At 36.6% G+C, this 17,862-nt stretch overlaps 1 protein-coding gene across 3 annotated transcripts in view; it reads right to left on the reverse strand.

Moving 5' to 3' along the window:
• The window catches only part of LOC126354472 (neurotactin), a 234,173-nt gene that overhangs the window by 17,567 nt on the left and 198,744 nt on the right, over positions 1-17,862 (reverse strand). For all 3 annotated transcript variants that reach the window (XR_007565333.1, XM_050004175.1, XM_050004174.1), the window contains exons 6-8: positions 13,331-13,469; positions 11,161-11,668; positions 2,217-2,616 (exon numbers count right to left, since the gene is read on the reverse strand). Coding sequence is in view for 2 of the 3 variants with exons in the window: in XM_050004175.1 (XP_049860132.1) it covers positions 2,217-2,616; positions 11,161-11,668; positions 13,331-13,469 (1,047 nt within the window). In the remaining variant the exon portion in view is untranslated. The remainder of the gene's footprint in view (positions 1-2,216; positions 2,617-11,160; positions 11,669-13,330; positions 13,470-17,862) is intronic.

Here is a 17,862-nt window from a genome sequence, read left to right on the forward strand (position 1 = left end):
GTGCAGTCTTGATTGTAGATGCAGAACTCTTTTGAGAGGATGGCAGTTCAAATCTCCATCCTGCTAACAAGTTTTAGATATTCTGTGACTTTACTAAATCACTTAAGTTTGATGACAGGATAGTCCCAATGAGAAACCATAGCTAATTTCTTTCATAACCTCCCTTGGTCTGAACTTGTGATCTATCTCTAATGATGTCATTGTCAACATAATGTTATACCCCAGCCTTAGTTGCTTCTTCTTTTCCTTACTTGCACAGTGTTATGCATTAACTCCATGAAGCTGTCAGCCATGTGACTATTGATAATGCAGTAAACCAATACTACAACACACCAATGGAGGTTTCCTATTTAGACCCCTCAGCTTATCATATCTACAGCGAAATCATGAAATTTCTGGAACGATATACCAGAATGATTTCTTTTTCTACAATGTGATCTAACAATAATTCAAAGAGATGATCTGAGATGGACCCCTAATGACAAATTTCTGCAAGACAAATTAATGCTGAGAAGGTACAACAACCCTTGATCTAAGAACATTAACACTTGGTTCAAATGTTGGAGGAGTACACAAGAGTGATGTATGGGAGTGCTTATGTAGCTGTAAGCAAAAGCTGGGTAAGTGTAAATTGTGCTTGTTGTTGGTGCTTCATGGCCTGACTGCCAAACAGAAACAAGACAGGATTCATCAGAGTCTTCATCCACACATCCCTATTATAATGACAAGTGGCGATACCTGAAGTACAATGCAGGTTGAAAGAAGCAAATTGTTAAATGGTGCAAGTCAAGCTCACAGAAATAAAAAATTGTAAAGTGTTTGAACTCACAAGTCATGATTATAAAACATGTATTAAATGAGTGAATGAAAGAAAGTTCTTGACTGGAAATCTTGTTCACTAATTGCTAGGCCCAAATTGTATAGCATTTGACAAGGTCTGCTATGAAGGTCTGTACACTTTTTACATGCACATATCTCATGACTGTCTTCCTGGATTTACTGATTTTGGCATTTTATTTATTCCACCCCCTTCCCCCTACCCTACTATCAGCAATGGAAACACTGTATATCAAGGTGGGTTTCTGGACATCTGGATAAGCTTCCTACAACCACACCCTGGTAAGTGTATATCAGAGATCACATTCGTGTAGCTTTCATCTCAAATCTTGTTCACCTCATGAGCACATTATTAAAAAAAAAGGGTGAAGATTTCAAACTTCCTGGCAGATTAAAACTGTGTGCTAGAGTGGGACTCAAACCTGCAACTTTTGCTTTAGTGGGCAAGTGCTCCAGTGCACAGTTTTAATCTACCCTGAAATGTCAAATCAGTATGCACTCTGCTGCAGAACAGAAATTCACTCAGTTGAGTATTTTATTTCGTTCATTTATGTTTTGCCATATTTTCCTCCTTTGAAGTCCAAGCAATGGAATCATAACTTCTGCCCTTTCACTATTTCATCCAAAAATGATCATTGGAGCATTATAACCAGTGATGTTTATGGTCTGGTCCCATTAACTACCACACAGCATTCCCTCTCAGCTCTGTATATCCTTTGTAACTAAAACCATAGCTAGATGATATTGACTGAACTCTTAACTGCACACATTCACAATATATTAAACAGTAAGGTGCATTAATTGATGTGTAACAAGTAGTCAGACAAAATACAAGGGGAAGATGAAACAGAGAAATTCAAACAGACAACATACTCAGTGAAATGTACGCCATGTAAATGGAAATATATGCCTTGAACTAGATTCACTATCCTTGCTATAGTATCTATGTCACTAGATATTTTGATGTTACTACTTATTTTGATTTTTCTCCACAAGTGAATCTAAGCATTTAAAATGTTTAACTAGTCCACAGACAACTAATTTGTTATATATTTATCAGAAGTGCTTTTTATCAGAAGTGCTTTGCCTATCAGGTGATTAGATTTTTCCATGTTGATTACTGTAAATTTCAGATTTATTTAATAATGGCATAAAATGTATAAAATAGGCTTTAAAAACATAACTTTCTGTTTCATTTGGCAATATATTTGAAGTTGAGTGCACTACTACTGTTTTAAAAATATTTTTTTCAATACCTGTGACATTATTTTATGAGTGATTCAGTTAGATACCAACAATGCATTACATTCCCTTTCATTTTAATTTATGCGCATTAAATAACAACCACTTTCATGAGGAAGAAAATTGGTTTATCATACCTATAACCATTTTGACAGAGACATTGTTCTCGTTCAGGACTTCATAGACATGTCTCTGTAAAATGTGTCCATCAAGTACAAGCCACTGGTGAATCTCGGGGGTGGAATTGTCTGGATTGGGCAATCCTGGTTGTCGAGGTTCCCATTCAGGAGGCAAAAGCTCAACAAGTTCTGAGGCATCCACAGATTGCAAACATTCAGCAGTGAGGTTGTCTTCACAAGCTCGAATCCGTCTTAAGTATGTCATTGATTCACGCTCTGATTCACTTAGTGGCTGGCCAGGAAAGATTGCTGAGCCACTAGACAACCAAGCACGTGCAAACAGTTTTTGGGCTTGTTTGGATGTGGCTAATGCTGTCACCATTGTTGCTCCAGCACGATGAGCAAGTATAGTCACCGCCTGTTAAGTACAAATCATGATGAAATTAAAAACTGTATAGTCCTAATATCATATCATCAACAAAAATATTTCACATATGAGAGATTATTACGTAAAAACCTAAATACTGAGGATTGGTAAGAACTGTACAGTCCTAGAATTATATCATCAACAAAAATATTGCACATATGGGAGATTATTACATACAAACTTAAAAACTGAGAATTGCTAACTACTGTATGATTCTCCATATCTATTTCACTGAAAGTGTCTGAATACTAAAAAAAGTATTAAAAGACATAAATTGCACTGGAGCAACAAAGTTTCTAATCTTAAAATTTATTGTGGCCCATCAATACATGAAAGCTTTCAACTAGTCTTTGTTACAGGAAAAAAAAACTCACTCCTTTATTTATTTATTTATTTTTTATAGAAATTACCAAGAAAGGAAGAGAAATAAATCTTTGCCTAGACACGCCTTTCCATGTAGTAAAATACATAATAAGTAAGCAAGAAATAGAACTGTGAAATAATTCATTGTACTAGTGATACAAACAGCCAAATAAGGTGAGAGAATCAATTTGCTTGATCTAATCTATTATGGAGAAAGTCTCACATGTGGGGGGAAGAACTGATACCCAAAACAGCTATAAGTAATGCAAATAATGGAAATGCAGTTCCCTAAGGCTAATACATATTGCTAGAGAAAGTTTTACAAGTAACAACAAAGAATTTCTTGTCATATCAGTCCACAGCTTGTATCTGTTTAAAAAATTTAGTCATCTTTCTTTCGGCTGTTAGTGTTTTATTTTCTGACATGCTTGAAAATGGCATAATGTCAAAATTTCGATCATGTAAGCATTGTGTTTGTTGTTTTTTTAATAAAATCATCTTGCATTCAGATGTCAGTGTTTTATTTTACAATTTTTACTGAAAGCAAGGTGACTTAATTTAAAAAACAACAAAATATGCTGCTTACACAAATCTCAGAACACTGAAATTCATTAAGGCCTCTTTCAGTAAATAATTTTTACATTCTTTAGCAAAATAAAAAAGATTAACAGAACTGGGTATCTTTTCAAAGACAAGATGACAATATACCTACATTTTACAAGAGTGATTCCTTATACAATAATGCAGTAATTATTTTCCAATTTTAAAAAATACAAACTGATCTGTTGCTTTAGTCATCAAGAATGATTTACCATCCATCTCCTTTTCGCACTATATTTTAGATTCTGGGCTGACTGCAATGAACTCTGTTTAAAAGTAAAATGACTGATAAATAGGAAATAAAATAAATGGTGAAAGGAAAAAATGCTATTTTTTATATTGGGTGCCATTGCCACAGATTTATTGGAAGACAGCTGTATTTTCCACTCTGATTGTTATATAACCATTATCATTCATACTAAGATCAGCTGATTTTGATTTTCTGTCCTTTTCAAGTGCATACACCTGTGTGGTGCACATTTATGAGTATAGCAGTGTTTACTTGAAACGGCAAACAGCCAAAAATTAGCTGATCATAGATTAAGTGTCAGTGGTAGTATAACAGCCAGGTGAAAAATAGAACTGTCTTTCAATATTATGTATTAGTTAAGGTTGTGACTTCCCCAACAAGCATGACTGTCTTTAATTACTGAGATATGACAACTCTTTATCACAATGGCTACATTTTTAATTACTTTAGGTTTCTAGTCATCTAAAGAGATGAAATTACCATGAGTTATTTGTCATGTCACTGGTACTCAGTCCATCTTAAAATAGTGCAATATATGAGTCCTACATCTACAGTTCCTTGTGATGGTGTAGCAGTTCCACCTGCTTTTATTTCTTCATTTGTTGTTTGTTGTCCTCGATGTTGACTTATTACATCACTACACTGGCTGAAAAAATGGGTTGTGTATTCCAACACTGACTACTGTAAATCAGGCAGCCGACAGGTGCATAGTTGTGTTTCACAGTACTTCAGTTTTCACTCTGCACAACCCCCAATATTACAGAGTTATATGTCCAGTGCACTATTGTTTAACTTTCGATAAGTCTCATTATTAGTTTGCAGTCGAAACCCCACATACTGCTACAATTGTCTCCTGCTGAACATCTACGAGCAGTAAAAGCCTAACCACAAACTTCACAGTTCTTGAAGAATAAACAGATACATATGGAGCAGACACTGTCACAGTTCTTACACATGGCCTAATTGTTTAACACTTGTTCCACAGTTAATTTGAGGCATTGTTGGTGCAATAACCAGCACAGGTTTCTTGTCTGAAACTTGGTCATGGACTGACTGTCTCATTACCAAAAATCAGGCCCTTATATATCATCAAAATAATAGGTGCTGAAACTACACATTGTTTAAAGCATCTTTTTAACCGTTTTTTCTACTACAAGGTTTAGGCCAAATTATTTCTTTGAATCATGAAATTAACCAATTTACTTACGTAAACAATACTTTTGATAAAACTGTTAATTGCCTTGGAATTAATTTAGAGCTGGCTTTGCTAACATGTTTTTGAACAGAGCTAAACAGATGCTTTAAGACTGCTAGTACTTCATCTTCTAAATGTTTACAATTAATACAGAATTTATACTTGTTTATATGTGAACAATAGAATTTGAGTTACGAAACAATCACTGATTTCACCCTATAACAAACGATACCAACTAGGAATAGTCAAAATAAATTAGAAAATCACTTACATACATAAAACTAAGCACAAAATTAGATCTGGTGTTAAATCCTTTAGAATTGAGGGCAAATCTTTCTCTTTTATGAAAATACAGATTATATTCATGTGTGCTAATGATAAACATTTAAAAGTAACAAAACGAATTTAAGGAGGCAAATGGCAAAACAGGGGGGGAATTAAAATTATCCTTGCTTGCTTCGTCACAATAGTTAGCTCCCTTCCTGTGCTGAGTTGTAGGCTACCATCTTTATTGAGAATGAGTCCTGAAATTCTGACTTGATTTGCCACTTTCATTGTGCTAGTTTGCAAACCATTCACCCACATAGTGAGAGACATACTACTGAATGGAACTAAGTGTCCTTTTTCTAAAATGTATTCTAGCATGGCTGTCTTAGCAGGATAGTGTAGCATAAAAACTCCTGTATCCTAGCCACCGTTGCTCTGAAGTGGGACATAATTTGCCCAATGTAATAGATACCATGCTCATGAGGTATCTTATTCACGCTGGGAATTCTGAATCCCATATCACCCTCCACAGGCTTCAAAGGCTGTGGTGTTTTTGCTGGGCACATGAGGACTGATTTCTTGTTTATCTTCATGTGTCAGCTTATATTCTCCATCTTTGAAACATAGTCTGTTCTGTTCTTTTAGTGGTGTTCTGGTGGCACAGCTCACTATAAATGGGTTAGAAATCTTGTGTAGTTGTAGCACAGGAGTGCAATACTCTGAAGATTCTAGAGCAGTCTCAGATAACAAAGATCTGTCACTACAACTGACCCCCCTATGAAGTCATACTGTTGCAGTATCAAACATTTGAACATGACATTTTTCATATTGTAATGGTAGATTCTGGTATAACACTGAAGTTGCAAATTAATTATTTCATTTGTTCAATGTGGGTGATACCTTAGTTCATTAATTCACTAAAGGGACATATTCTTGATGCTACCATTATTTTATTGCCATTTTTACCACTGCATTATAGTTGCTCAAGTCAGTCTGCTAATGACAGTCCATAACACCAATGTTTTGCTACAACATTTCCTCCAGGTACATTAGGTAGAAAATCATTAGCATGGATTAGATGTCCAATTACTTCAGTTTTTTTCTTACTTCTGCTTTAACCAGTGCCATTTGTCCATTCGTTTCTTTAACATTAGTAACAGTGAACTTCATTCTCCATTCAGGATGTATTTGTCATTTTCCTCTGGATTTTTTGCCTGTATGATGTCCATTAGAATAATTGAGATAAAATGTTTTTGTAATTTTTGCTTACTTCTCAATCAAGTCTGTTATTTTTTGTTTGCTCATTACACACATTCTTTGAATATCTGTTATATTACTGTGGTCATTCTCCAAATAAAACCTCACTACTTACATCTGTATTTTCTGTTCTGGTGTTCATTCTCATATATCTGTAGAATTTCCATTTTCAAAATCTGATACAATCATAATATCATTAACAAATCTAATCCAAATAATTGCCTTATATTTATTTTTCTCCATTTCATGCAAGTTTTTATTTGTATTGCTTTTGTTCTGTACATGTTTAAAACAAGTAGAGAGGGCCATCTTGTCTAACTCTTCATCTTATTTTAGGCTGTTTTTTAATGTTAGTGGTATTTACTTTTGTGCTTTGGTTTTTCATAAATATGGAATCAGTCTTTCATAGTCTCTGCCTATTCTAAGTTTATTCACTTGACAAAATAGGCCTTTCAAAAGAGATTTTCTCTAGACCAATGGAAAATGAACAGGTTTATCTGTTCATCTGCATTGTTTTTTCTTGAGTCATTTGTAGCGATTTAAGAACAAAAATTCTAGATGCCTTAAGTCATTTGTTATTCCTAGATATGAAATGGTTTCTAAAGAGATTTTTTCAGTCTTGTCTCCTATCATTACCGTCATTGACACTTCAAAGATTAGGTTACACGACTGGGTCTTGACAGCACCTTGTTCTCAAATACTCCTCACTGTGATACTATCTGAGTTTGTGATTTATCACTCAGTCATTGACAAATCATCTTATGTCAATCCCATCATGAAGGAGAGGCCTCAGACATGTGGAATGCATCAAGTTATACATTAACAGGCAGACACAAAAAGTGCTATTTACTTCTGTAGAGTGTATTAACAACAAATTATGAGCAGCACTAATGCACTCAAACTGAGAAACATTATGTATTATGCATGTTCAGACAAAAATAGGTACTTTGAAAAAAGCCCCTGCTCTTCTTTATGTACTGCTTGACTGTTATTACCATCCAATACATCAGACAAACCATTTTAACTTTATACAAACCACTACTAGCTGTCTATGTACAGGAAAAATCAGGATCTGTATGATAATAATATTAGAGCTAGGCAGAATTTACATTCAGATGAATTCTAGAAGGGATGGTAAGGAGGTATTCTTTTACTTTATGTTAAAATATCTGGGGACTTTCAATGTCCTGTCCGATGTCCATTGGTAACCTGTTAAGAGTTTTGCCCTATAATTCCATTCTGAACCCTAGAGAGGGGTGCATAGTCAATACAGAAAGTATTTCTACTTCTAGTATTGTGGTTGTTGACCTCATCTTAAATTCACTCTTATTATTAAGCACAAATGCCGTAAGAGAATATATGTATTGGCATGCAAGTGTAAGAAGCCATAGATCCCTAAAGAGGTTTCTGCAGATGTTTCATTATCAACTATAAACAATATTCTTATAGCATACTTTTGTAAAATAGCTACATTTTCACTTTAGCTGCAATACTCCAGAAGATTATGCTGTAGGGCAGAACTGAGTAGAAGTATGCTAGCAATCTTGACTGCAAATCAACACAGAGAGATTTCTGAGCTCAGAGCAGGCAAACTGAGTTTTTTGGCTAGTTATCTACATGTTGGTGCCACGTCAGTCTATTACCCAACATGGAGACATAGGAAATTCACATATCAAGACTCATCCATTGTATGCGCATTGACATCTATTTCTGTTATCTCTAGTTTTATTTGTTTGGAACCACATAATACAAATTTTTGGAAGATTGAGTGTTAAGCTGTTGGCTGTGAACCAGTTGTAAGCCTCTTCCATATTTTTCTTGCTGTGCCTGTTATGTACATGTTTTGACCTTTTATCCATATAGTTGTGTGTCATCAGCAAACATTACAGTTTTTGAAAAGTCCTACCATGTCCCTGGTAAACCATTTATATAGACCAGAAACAGTAGTAATCCCAGCACTGAACATCATTCCAGCACACCATACTTAATGGTTTCTCACTCTGAATGTAATCTTATTCCTGTTGTACCATCTGCACACACACACACACACACACACACACACACACACACACACACACACACACACACACTAGAATGGCATTTGTGAGGTCACGAGGTCACACATTGCATTCTCAGTAGAAAAAACTATAGAGATGCCAAAGTGAGCTGTTGTTAAAAGTTTACTCTGAAAAACATGTATCAGTATTCTGTTGTAAGCAACTTTCTCAAAAACTTTTAAAAACACAGGAAAGAGTGAGAATAGTCTACAACTAGAGATCAGTTGCTTGACTCCACTTTTCCATATTGGCGTTATTACGGTTATTATCTGTCAAGAAATATTCATTGACTCATTGACTGATTAAAAAGTTTACTGAGCATTTGATAAGCAGTCTTGCTGCACAGTTTTCAAATGGCTCAACAAATATGAAACATAAGAAACTGAAGCTATCAGCAGACTTGATCTAGTACTTTATCACGATCAACTGTGTAACGCTTTGTTTCTTTGTCTTTGATCAAGTCATAAAGGAGAAGCTGAATACCTTTCAAAGCTAGCTCTTAATTTTGAAGCTGAAAGTTCTGTGCCTTCTTTCTGAAAACCAGATGTAATTAGTAGTATGCTGAAAACAATCTTATGAAGAACTGAGTTTTTCATCATGGGTAGTACATTAAAAGATTGTTTTAGTATGTGTGTAAAATGTCAGTGACACTGAGCAGAAAACTGGTTTGATAAAGTTTGCAAAATACAGGGTGTTTCAAAAATGACTGGTATATTTGAAACGGCAATAAAAACTAAACTAGCAGTGATAGAAATACACCGTTTGTTGCTATATGCTTGAGACAACAGTACATTTTCAGGCGGACAAACTTTCAAAATTACAGAAGTTACAATTTTCAACAACAGATGGCGCTGCAAGTGATGTGAAAGATACTGAAGACAACACAGTCTGTGGGTGCGCCATTCTGTATGTCGTCTTTCTGCTGCAAGCGTGTGCTGTTCACAAAGTTCAAGTGTGCTGTGGACAACATGGTTTATTTCTTAGAACAGATGATTTTTCTGGTGTTGGAATTCCACCGCCTAGAACACAGTGTTGTTGCAACAAAACAAAGTTTTCAATGGAGGTTTAATGTAACCAAAGGACCGAAAAGCGATACAATAAAGGATGTGTTTGAAAAATTTCAACGGACTGGGAACGTGACGGATGAACGTGCTCGAAAGGTAGGGTGACCACATACGGCAACCACAGAGGGCAACGCGCAGCTAGTGCAGCAGGTGATCCAACAGCGGCCTCGGGTTTCCATTCCCCGTGTTGCAGCTGCAGTCCAAATGACGCCAACGTCCACGTATCGTCTCATGCGCCAGAGTTTACACCTCTATCCACACAAAATTCAAACACAGCAACCCCTCAGCGCCGCTACCATTGCTGTACAAGAGACATTCACTAATGATATAGTGCACAGGATTGATGACGGCGATATGCATGTGGGCAGCATTTGGTTTACTGACGAAGCTTATTTTTACCTGGACGGCTTCGTCAATAAACAGAACTGGCGCATATGGGGAAGCGAAAAGCCCCATGTTTCTGTCCCATTGTCCCTGCATCCTCAAAAAGTACTGGTCTGGGCCGCCATTTCTTCCAAAGGAATCATTGGCCCATTTTTCAGATCCGAAACGATTACTGCATCACGCTATCTGGACATTCTTCGTGAATTTGTGGTGGTACAAACTGCCTTAGACGACACTGCGAACACCTCGTGGTTTATGCAAGATGGTGCCCAGCCACATCGCACGGCCGACGTGTTTAATTTCCCGAATGAATATTTTGATGATCGTGTGATTGCTTTGGGCTATCCGAAACATACAGGAGGCGGTGTGGATTGGCCTCCCTATTCACCAGACATGAACCCCTGTGACTTCTTTCTGTGGGGACACTTGAAAGACCACGTGTACCGCCACAAACCAGAAATAATTGAACAGCTGAAGCAGTACATCTCATCTGCATGTGAAGCCATTCCGCCAGACACGTTGTCAAAGGTTTCGTGTAATTTCATTCACAGACTATGCCATATTATTGCTACGCATGGTGGATATGTGGAAAATATCATACTATAGAGTTTTCCAGACCGCAGCGCCATCTGTTTTTGACAATTGTAACTACTGTAATTTCAAAAGTTGTCTGCCTGAAAATGTACTGTTGTCCCAAGCATATTGCAACAAACGGTGTATTTCTATCGCTGCTCGTTTAGTTTGTATTGCTGTTTCAAATATACCGGTCATTTTTGAAACACCCTGTACTTCTTGTGTTTTAATAGATACTAAATAATGCTAGGAAGTGACAGTTGTTACATTTAATGTTTATAAACAGTGATTTGCGGTTTTGAACTTAGAATTTAATTTTGGAACCTTGGAAATGTTAGCCAGTGGACTAAAATTTGTGTTGAATTAAGACAATGTGGAAGACACATTGTACTGTGATATAAAACAATGAACATTGTTGGTAAGTCCAGTGTAGATGTGACAACAGCAGTTAATGTATTTTAAAACATGATCTTATCATGAGCTAATACAAAGAAAGAAAAAGTTCTTCAACTCTTCTGCACTCACCTTTGGATCGCCACCGAAATTGTGAATATTATGCTGGATCCATGTCAATGCAGCTATTAGATCTGATAGAGCATAATTCCCTGAGGTATGACGACGTGATGAAGTAGACAATGGATGGGCAGCTAACAGACCGATTGGGCCCAGACGAAATCCTGGTCGAACAAATACCACTTCACGGGTACGTGATAGCTCAGGTGATGGTGTACGCAGAGCACTAGGAGAAGGACCGAGCATTGTATCTGCTCCTACAAGTACTATAACAGGCAGCTGACCATCATATGTGACACGAGGAGTCACAAGATCTAAATGAAGGCAATCTTCTGAACCAAACCAGGTTCCATTGGGAAGGCGTTGGAGACAAGGGGGTGCTTCCTTCACTGCACGCAAGGTACCATTCCAACAATCTGCTAGGTGCTGCAATAATTGAGCTGGCTGCCATCGACGGTCACCAACAGGCTGACGTGCATATGGAATACCACGAAAAACATGCGCTCCTTCTTCCACAAGCCTGTAAGCAGAGACAAAATGTACATAATGTTTTGACTTTATACTTGGAATGTTCAGTTCAATAACATGCTATATAAAGTTATTCAGCCATTAACAGTATATATTTACACAAAAAAGTATAAGAAATAAATTGCTAGCTCATACAAATATCTTCATAGCTTCATTTAATACCAGTATCACAATTCTTTAAAAAATCCTTCTCCTATGTGGAAAACAGCTTCAAACATCTGATTACAAATGAGTCTATGTGTTAAAACATTTGACATTACCCATGAAAGTGAGAAAAAGTTTGGAAAGGTTTGAAATTGTGCTTACGTTTGTTGGAAGTCACTAAGAACTCACACTATGAAACTCTGAATGAATACAGTCTGTGTTAACTTGTACTCCACTTTAGGCGAAAACAAGTTTTTCATGTATCTCAATATTTACGTTGTCATATCTCTTGAACTACTTGTCATACTATGACATAATTTTGCAGATACTTTAAGTAATATATATAAAGATACTATCTGCAAAGTGTGTTGTGAACAGAGTTAGTAGTAAAGAACTAATAAATTAAAAAAACATTATGCCTGATATTGGAAGTTTTACTGAATGCCATTTTAAGTAGAAGCTAGTTTCCTGTGCATCTAAGTGTCTTTGCTGTCATTTATCTTAAACTGGGTGTCATATAATCATATAATTTTCGTGGTACATTCAATGGTATATGTGGCTTCTGTCTGCAAAATGTGTTGCAAATAGAGTCAGTAGTAAAGAAATAATATTATATATAAAAAAATCATGTCTGAAGCTGAAATGGCACTGCATGAACAGCAAAAATGTATTAAATGATAAAATTCTTTTCATCATTTTGCTGGAGGTGTCAGCAAGAAAGTGTTTCATGAAGGTTTGAAATTATGAGTAAAGTTTGCCGGAAGTCATTGAGTGCTCTCAATGAAGTCCAGTATTTGCACAGCATCAGTTATGGTGCCTCAAGACAAAAACACAGTTTCTAACTGTAATACTCACCTTACTGTGTTAAATGTTTAACATAAGATTATACCTCTTAATGGATAGGTTATAACAATATTTTAAATTCTTAAATTTGGTCAAAATCAGGTTGAATATTGAAAATCACAAGTTTGTTGTGCCTGGAAGGCATTAGGTAGGTGACCAGTAACTGGTACTGTGTTTCAGATTCTTGGATGATCATTTAGTAATATAGTTTATTACAATAATATTCATGTGGTAGGAATATAATCAACCAGACATTCCTACTACTTGGAGATATGTAACAGAAGAATTGAGAAAATGAATCTCTGAAACTTACACAACACAAAAAAATTTAATTTCATCTTTATAATGCACACGGGTATTTAATTCTACCAGAGGTAATAGGGAGGAAGTCTGTACTGGATCATTTTTCTTCAAGTGCAAGGGCAAGCATTTTGGTTATTTCAATGTGGACATTTTTTGGGCTTGTAAAATTGGACATATAAGCTATAACTTGGGATGATGAGGAGTACAAAATCTATCATTCCATCATGAAGACTTAAAACGATAGCTGGTAAGTATCAAATGATGTACTTGCAGTATTTTAAAAGAAACAGGAGAATTTATATTAATGAAATCATATGTTATTACGGTACACAAACATATTTAAGATGTATATAGAGGTACTTACCCATGAACAGGTCCACAACCCGTAACTGCCTGCACATAAATTCCATCTATAAGATGAGAAACAGGTGGTGCTCGCCTTGGCCCAGATGCAGCGATCACAACTATTATTATCAGCAGTATGACAAACAGTGCAACTCCACCTAAATATAAAATATTTCTCATAAGAACTTGTGAGAAAATTGCAGGCTTTCATAGACACATAACAAATTTATGATAAATTTCTTTTTATATTTTTTGAGGCTTGTTATTTAATTACTGTATTATTTTCATTTTAGCTTTACAGTTTCTACAACATAAATGACTTAAATTAAGAAAACAAGAGCACTAATGATCTAGAAATAACTATAAGGTATCATAATGAATATAAAGACCATCCAGGAAACTATATTATGAAACTCTGCACTTGGGGGACAAAATTTCATAGACGGCATTTCAGTGGCAAAATTACCGAGTTCTGCTTCACAGTATAATAATTTCTTCATCTTCTTCTTCAAAATGTTCAACAGCTAACTTTAGTGTGATAGTTACTGCTCAAATACCACCAAATAATTTCGTATTCATTCAGCATTTGCTGTACTGGTTCATTTATCTCTACTACATCAACTTCCAAGTTGGTACTCAAGAAGTTATAACTTTTCCAGCTGACAGAAAATATTATGTCTGTATTACTGCCCCTTTTCATGATGAGTACTACATGGGAAGAATTACTCTTTCAGTTTTATAGTGCACATCCTTACATAAGATATATATAACTACTGTATCTTTCCTGAAGCTATTAGAAAGTTGATCAGAATCCCATTAGCTGCATAGTAATGACTCTCCCTGAAGCTCGTTTCCAAATTACATGGCTAGGAAGTACATATTGTCACTTATGGCTAGTTACTGTCTGAAAACAGCAAGGTGTAAGTTCACTGTTGGTATTACTCAAAACTTATTACTGTTCAAACAATAACGAGCCTAGGGAACAATGCCATATATTTGTATATTCTTCAAAGTGTCATGTCATATGTGACATAGATGGCATCTGCAATGCTTTGGTTTGTATGCTTCATTAGGGTGTTTTATATATAGGATGTTGAATTTTTGTGTATACTATAGTGGATGCTTGTTTTTTTGTTTGTTTCATGGTAGCTTTGTACATGTGTTGTTTTTATATACAATAGCATGTAAAAATTGTTTGGATATATTGTCATTATGCTAGTTCCCCTTCCTATGGAACAGATATGGAGAGAAAGGGACATCTTGGCTTTCACGTTTCAATCAACACTATTTCTCTGGTGGGTTTATGTAGCGGCAAAAAAATTTTGGCTTTTTGCAAATGGCACAGGCGCGTTAGAGAATAGATCAGCATCATCAGCAGTATGTCCTTAAGGAGACCTGCTTGTGCGCAGGTAGCATTTGCATCCCAAACTTTCAGAGTGCATTACTTTTCATTTATAAATGCTAGCATTTATAAATGCCACTCTATCCTGTGCAAGCTTCTTCATCTCCTAGTACCTACTGCCAAAACTGATTGACATTATGTTAAGTAGTAGTATAAATTATATTTAATTGTCTATAATCATCTAATTACTACAAAATTTTGTCCACACGGTGAATTTTCAAGATATGTTTCATTTTCAGTACCATTAACCAAGACATCCTGTGTTTAATATCACTCAGACTGTGTCAAGCCACTCTCAACATTCACAGAAATGACTGTCAATAAGTAAGTGTGATATTCTCCAATATATAGACGGTAGAGAAAAAATGTGTCACAAAATATTAACCCTGGATAGCTGATGCCAGGAGGAACCAAAATTACTAATGTTGTGTAGGTCGACAACGCACAATTTTTAAATTACAGAAACTTGGCACCACGTGCTCCAATTGGCTGTGGGATTCCCCTTTTTCTGGATGCTCTGGACAATGCATGACCATGAATGCTTTGCCTGTTGGAGATCATGATGTACCGAGGTGGCCTGCATGCTCAGTGGTAGCGCGCCAGCCTTCCACTCTGGGGGCGAATCCGCCAGGGTCCCGACACAGCTATTGGAGTTTCATGATAGGATGTACCAGGAACAAACCCATCAACAACTGGTAGTTTGCATACAGAAAGTCTTTTACAAATTGTGTCAGTCCTGAAAAGGGCCTTTTTTGTAGCTAGGACATTGTTTACTTAAAGCACATGCTCGAACTGGCAACCCACTGACACGACACAAGCTGAGTAACTTCAAACGGTGTTTTACTGTACTCTTGTAAAGATTCCTGGCATTGTCCTGATGTGAACAGACAACCACAGCACTGCCCGTCAACCGATGAATGGCAATAGGGCAATCCAATGGCCAATCAGAGCATGTTTCACCACGTTTCCATAGTTTAAAAATGGTGTATTGTTGACATACACAACATTACTAATTTTGGTTCCCACAGGCATCAGCTATCCAGGGCATAAACAAATAAATACATAGTAAACTACTGCTTAATTTAATTCCATGCAGTGTTGGCATAAAACAGCAACATCCTAAGTGTTAAAGATCAGAAGTAATGCACCCTGAAAGTGTTGTTGTTGTGGTCTTCAGTCCTGAGACTGGTTTGATGCAGCTCTCCATGCTACTCTATCCTGTGCAAGCTTCTTCATCTCCTAGTACCTACTGCAACCTACACCCTTCTGAATCTGCTTAGTGTATTCATCTTTTGGTCTCCCTCTATGATTTTTACCCTCCACTCTGCCCTCCAATACTAAATTGGTGATCCCTTGATGCCTCAGAACATGTCCTACCAACCGATCCCTTCTTCTAGTCAAATTGTGCCACAAACTCCTCATCTCCCCAATCCTATTCAACACCTCCTCATTAGTTATGTGATCTACCCATCTAATCTTCAGCATTCTTGTGTAGCACTACATTGCAAAAGCTTCCATTCTCTTCTTGTCCAAACTATTTATCGTTCATGTTTCACTTCCATACATGGCCACACTCCACACAAATACTTTCAGAAACGACTTCCTGACACTTAAATCTATGCTCGATGTTAACAAATTTCTCTTCTTTAGAAACGCTTTGCTTGCCATTGCCAGTCTACATTTTATATCCTTTCTACTTCGACTACCATCAGTTATTTTGCTCCCCAAATAGCAAAACTCCTTTACTACTTTAAGTGTCTCATGTCCTAATATAATTCCCTCAGCATCACCCGACTTAATTCGACTACATTCCATTATCCTCTTTTTGCTTTTGTTGATGTTCATTTAATACGCTCCTTTCAAGACACTGTCCATTGCGTGCAACTGCTCTTCCAAGTCCTTTGCTGTCTCTGACAGAATTACAATGTCATCGGCGAACCTCAACGTTTTTATTTCTTCTCCCTGGATTTTAATACCTACTCTGAACTTTTCTTTTGTTTCCTTTACTGCTTGCTCAATATACAGATTGAATAGCATCAGGGAGAGGCTGCAACCTCATCTCACTCCCTTCCGAACCACTGCTTCCCTTTCATGCCTCTCTATTCTTATAACTGCCATCTGGTTTCTGTACAAATTGTAAATAGCCTTTCGCTCCCTGTATTTTACCCCTACCAACTTTAGAATTTGAAAGAGAGTATTCCAGTCACCTTTGTCAAAAGCTTTCTCTAAGTCTACAAATGCTAGAAACGAAGGTTTGCCTTTCCTTAATCTATCTTCTAAGATAAGTCATAGGGTCAGTATTGCCTCACGTGTTCCAATACTTCTATGGAATCCAAACTGATCTTCCCCGAGGTCAGCTTTTTCCATTCTTCTGTAAAGAATTTGCATTAGCATTTTTGAGCCATGACTTACTAAGCTGATAGTTCAGTAGTTTTCACATCTGCCAACTCTTGCTTTCTTTGGGATTGGAATTATCATATTCTTCTTGAAGTCTGAGGGTATTTTGCCTGTCTCATACGTCTTGCTCACCAGGTGGTAGAGTTTCGTCAGGAACGGCTCTCCTAAGGCTCTGAAAGTATGAGATGAAAATGCTACCTCTTCAAGAGCAGGTCCCCTTAGCATTGTAGCACAGTTTACATTAATGTGTCCATGTAGTCATCAAGTAACTGTTGCATGCTCTCCCTCATAAGCATGAGATGTATGAAATGTTGGCCTTTAAATGAACTAATAGTTCTGTCCACAACTACAGCTATGGACAGGTTTCTGTGTCATTGATGGCACAGTTCGAGTGTCACCAAAAGTAACTGTCATCCTTTTCACTCTACCAAAGGCAATCCTTCAGTCAATTAAATAATCATATGTTTTCTATATAATGCAATTGCACATACTACAAAAGAGAGTGCACTCTAGACCATATTTTGTATTAGCTGTAGTATAATGATCAAAAAATGCTTTATTACTGGGAGACCACGTGCTTCTTACTATGTATGACAACAGTATGTTCAATAGTGAATATATGTCAACTTTCGCCAAAACAGTATTACCAGCATTTGAAAACGTTTTCAAATAGTCTGGTAGTAGCTGCAGTCTCTCCATGGGTAGACTGAAAATTGTATTCCTCACATATTTGAGAGATTGCAAAAGGAGGA

This window comes from Schistocerca gregaria, chromosome 3 (genome assembly GCF_023897955.1).
Source record: "Schistocerca gregaria isolate iqSchGreg1 chromosome 3, iqSchGreg1.2, whole genome shotgun sequence".
In the NCBI taxonomy this organism is placed as follows: domain Eukaryota; kingdom Metazoa; phylum Arthropoda; class Insecta; order Orthoptera; family Acrididae; genus Schistocerca; species Schistocerca gregaria.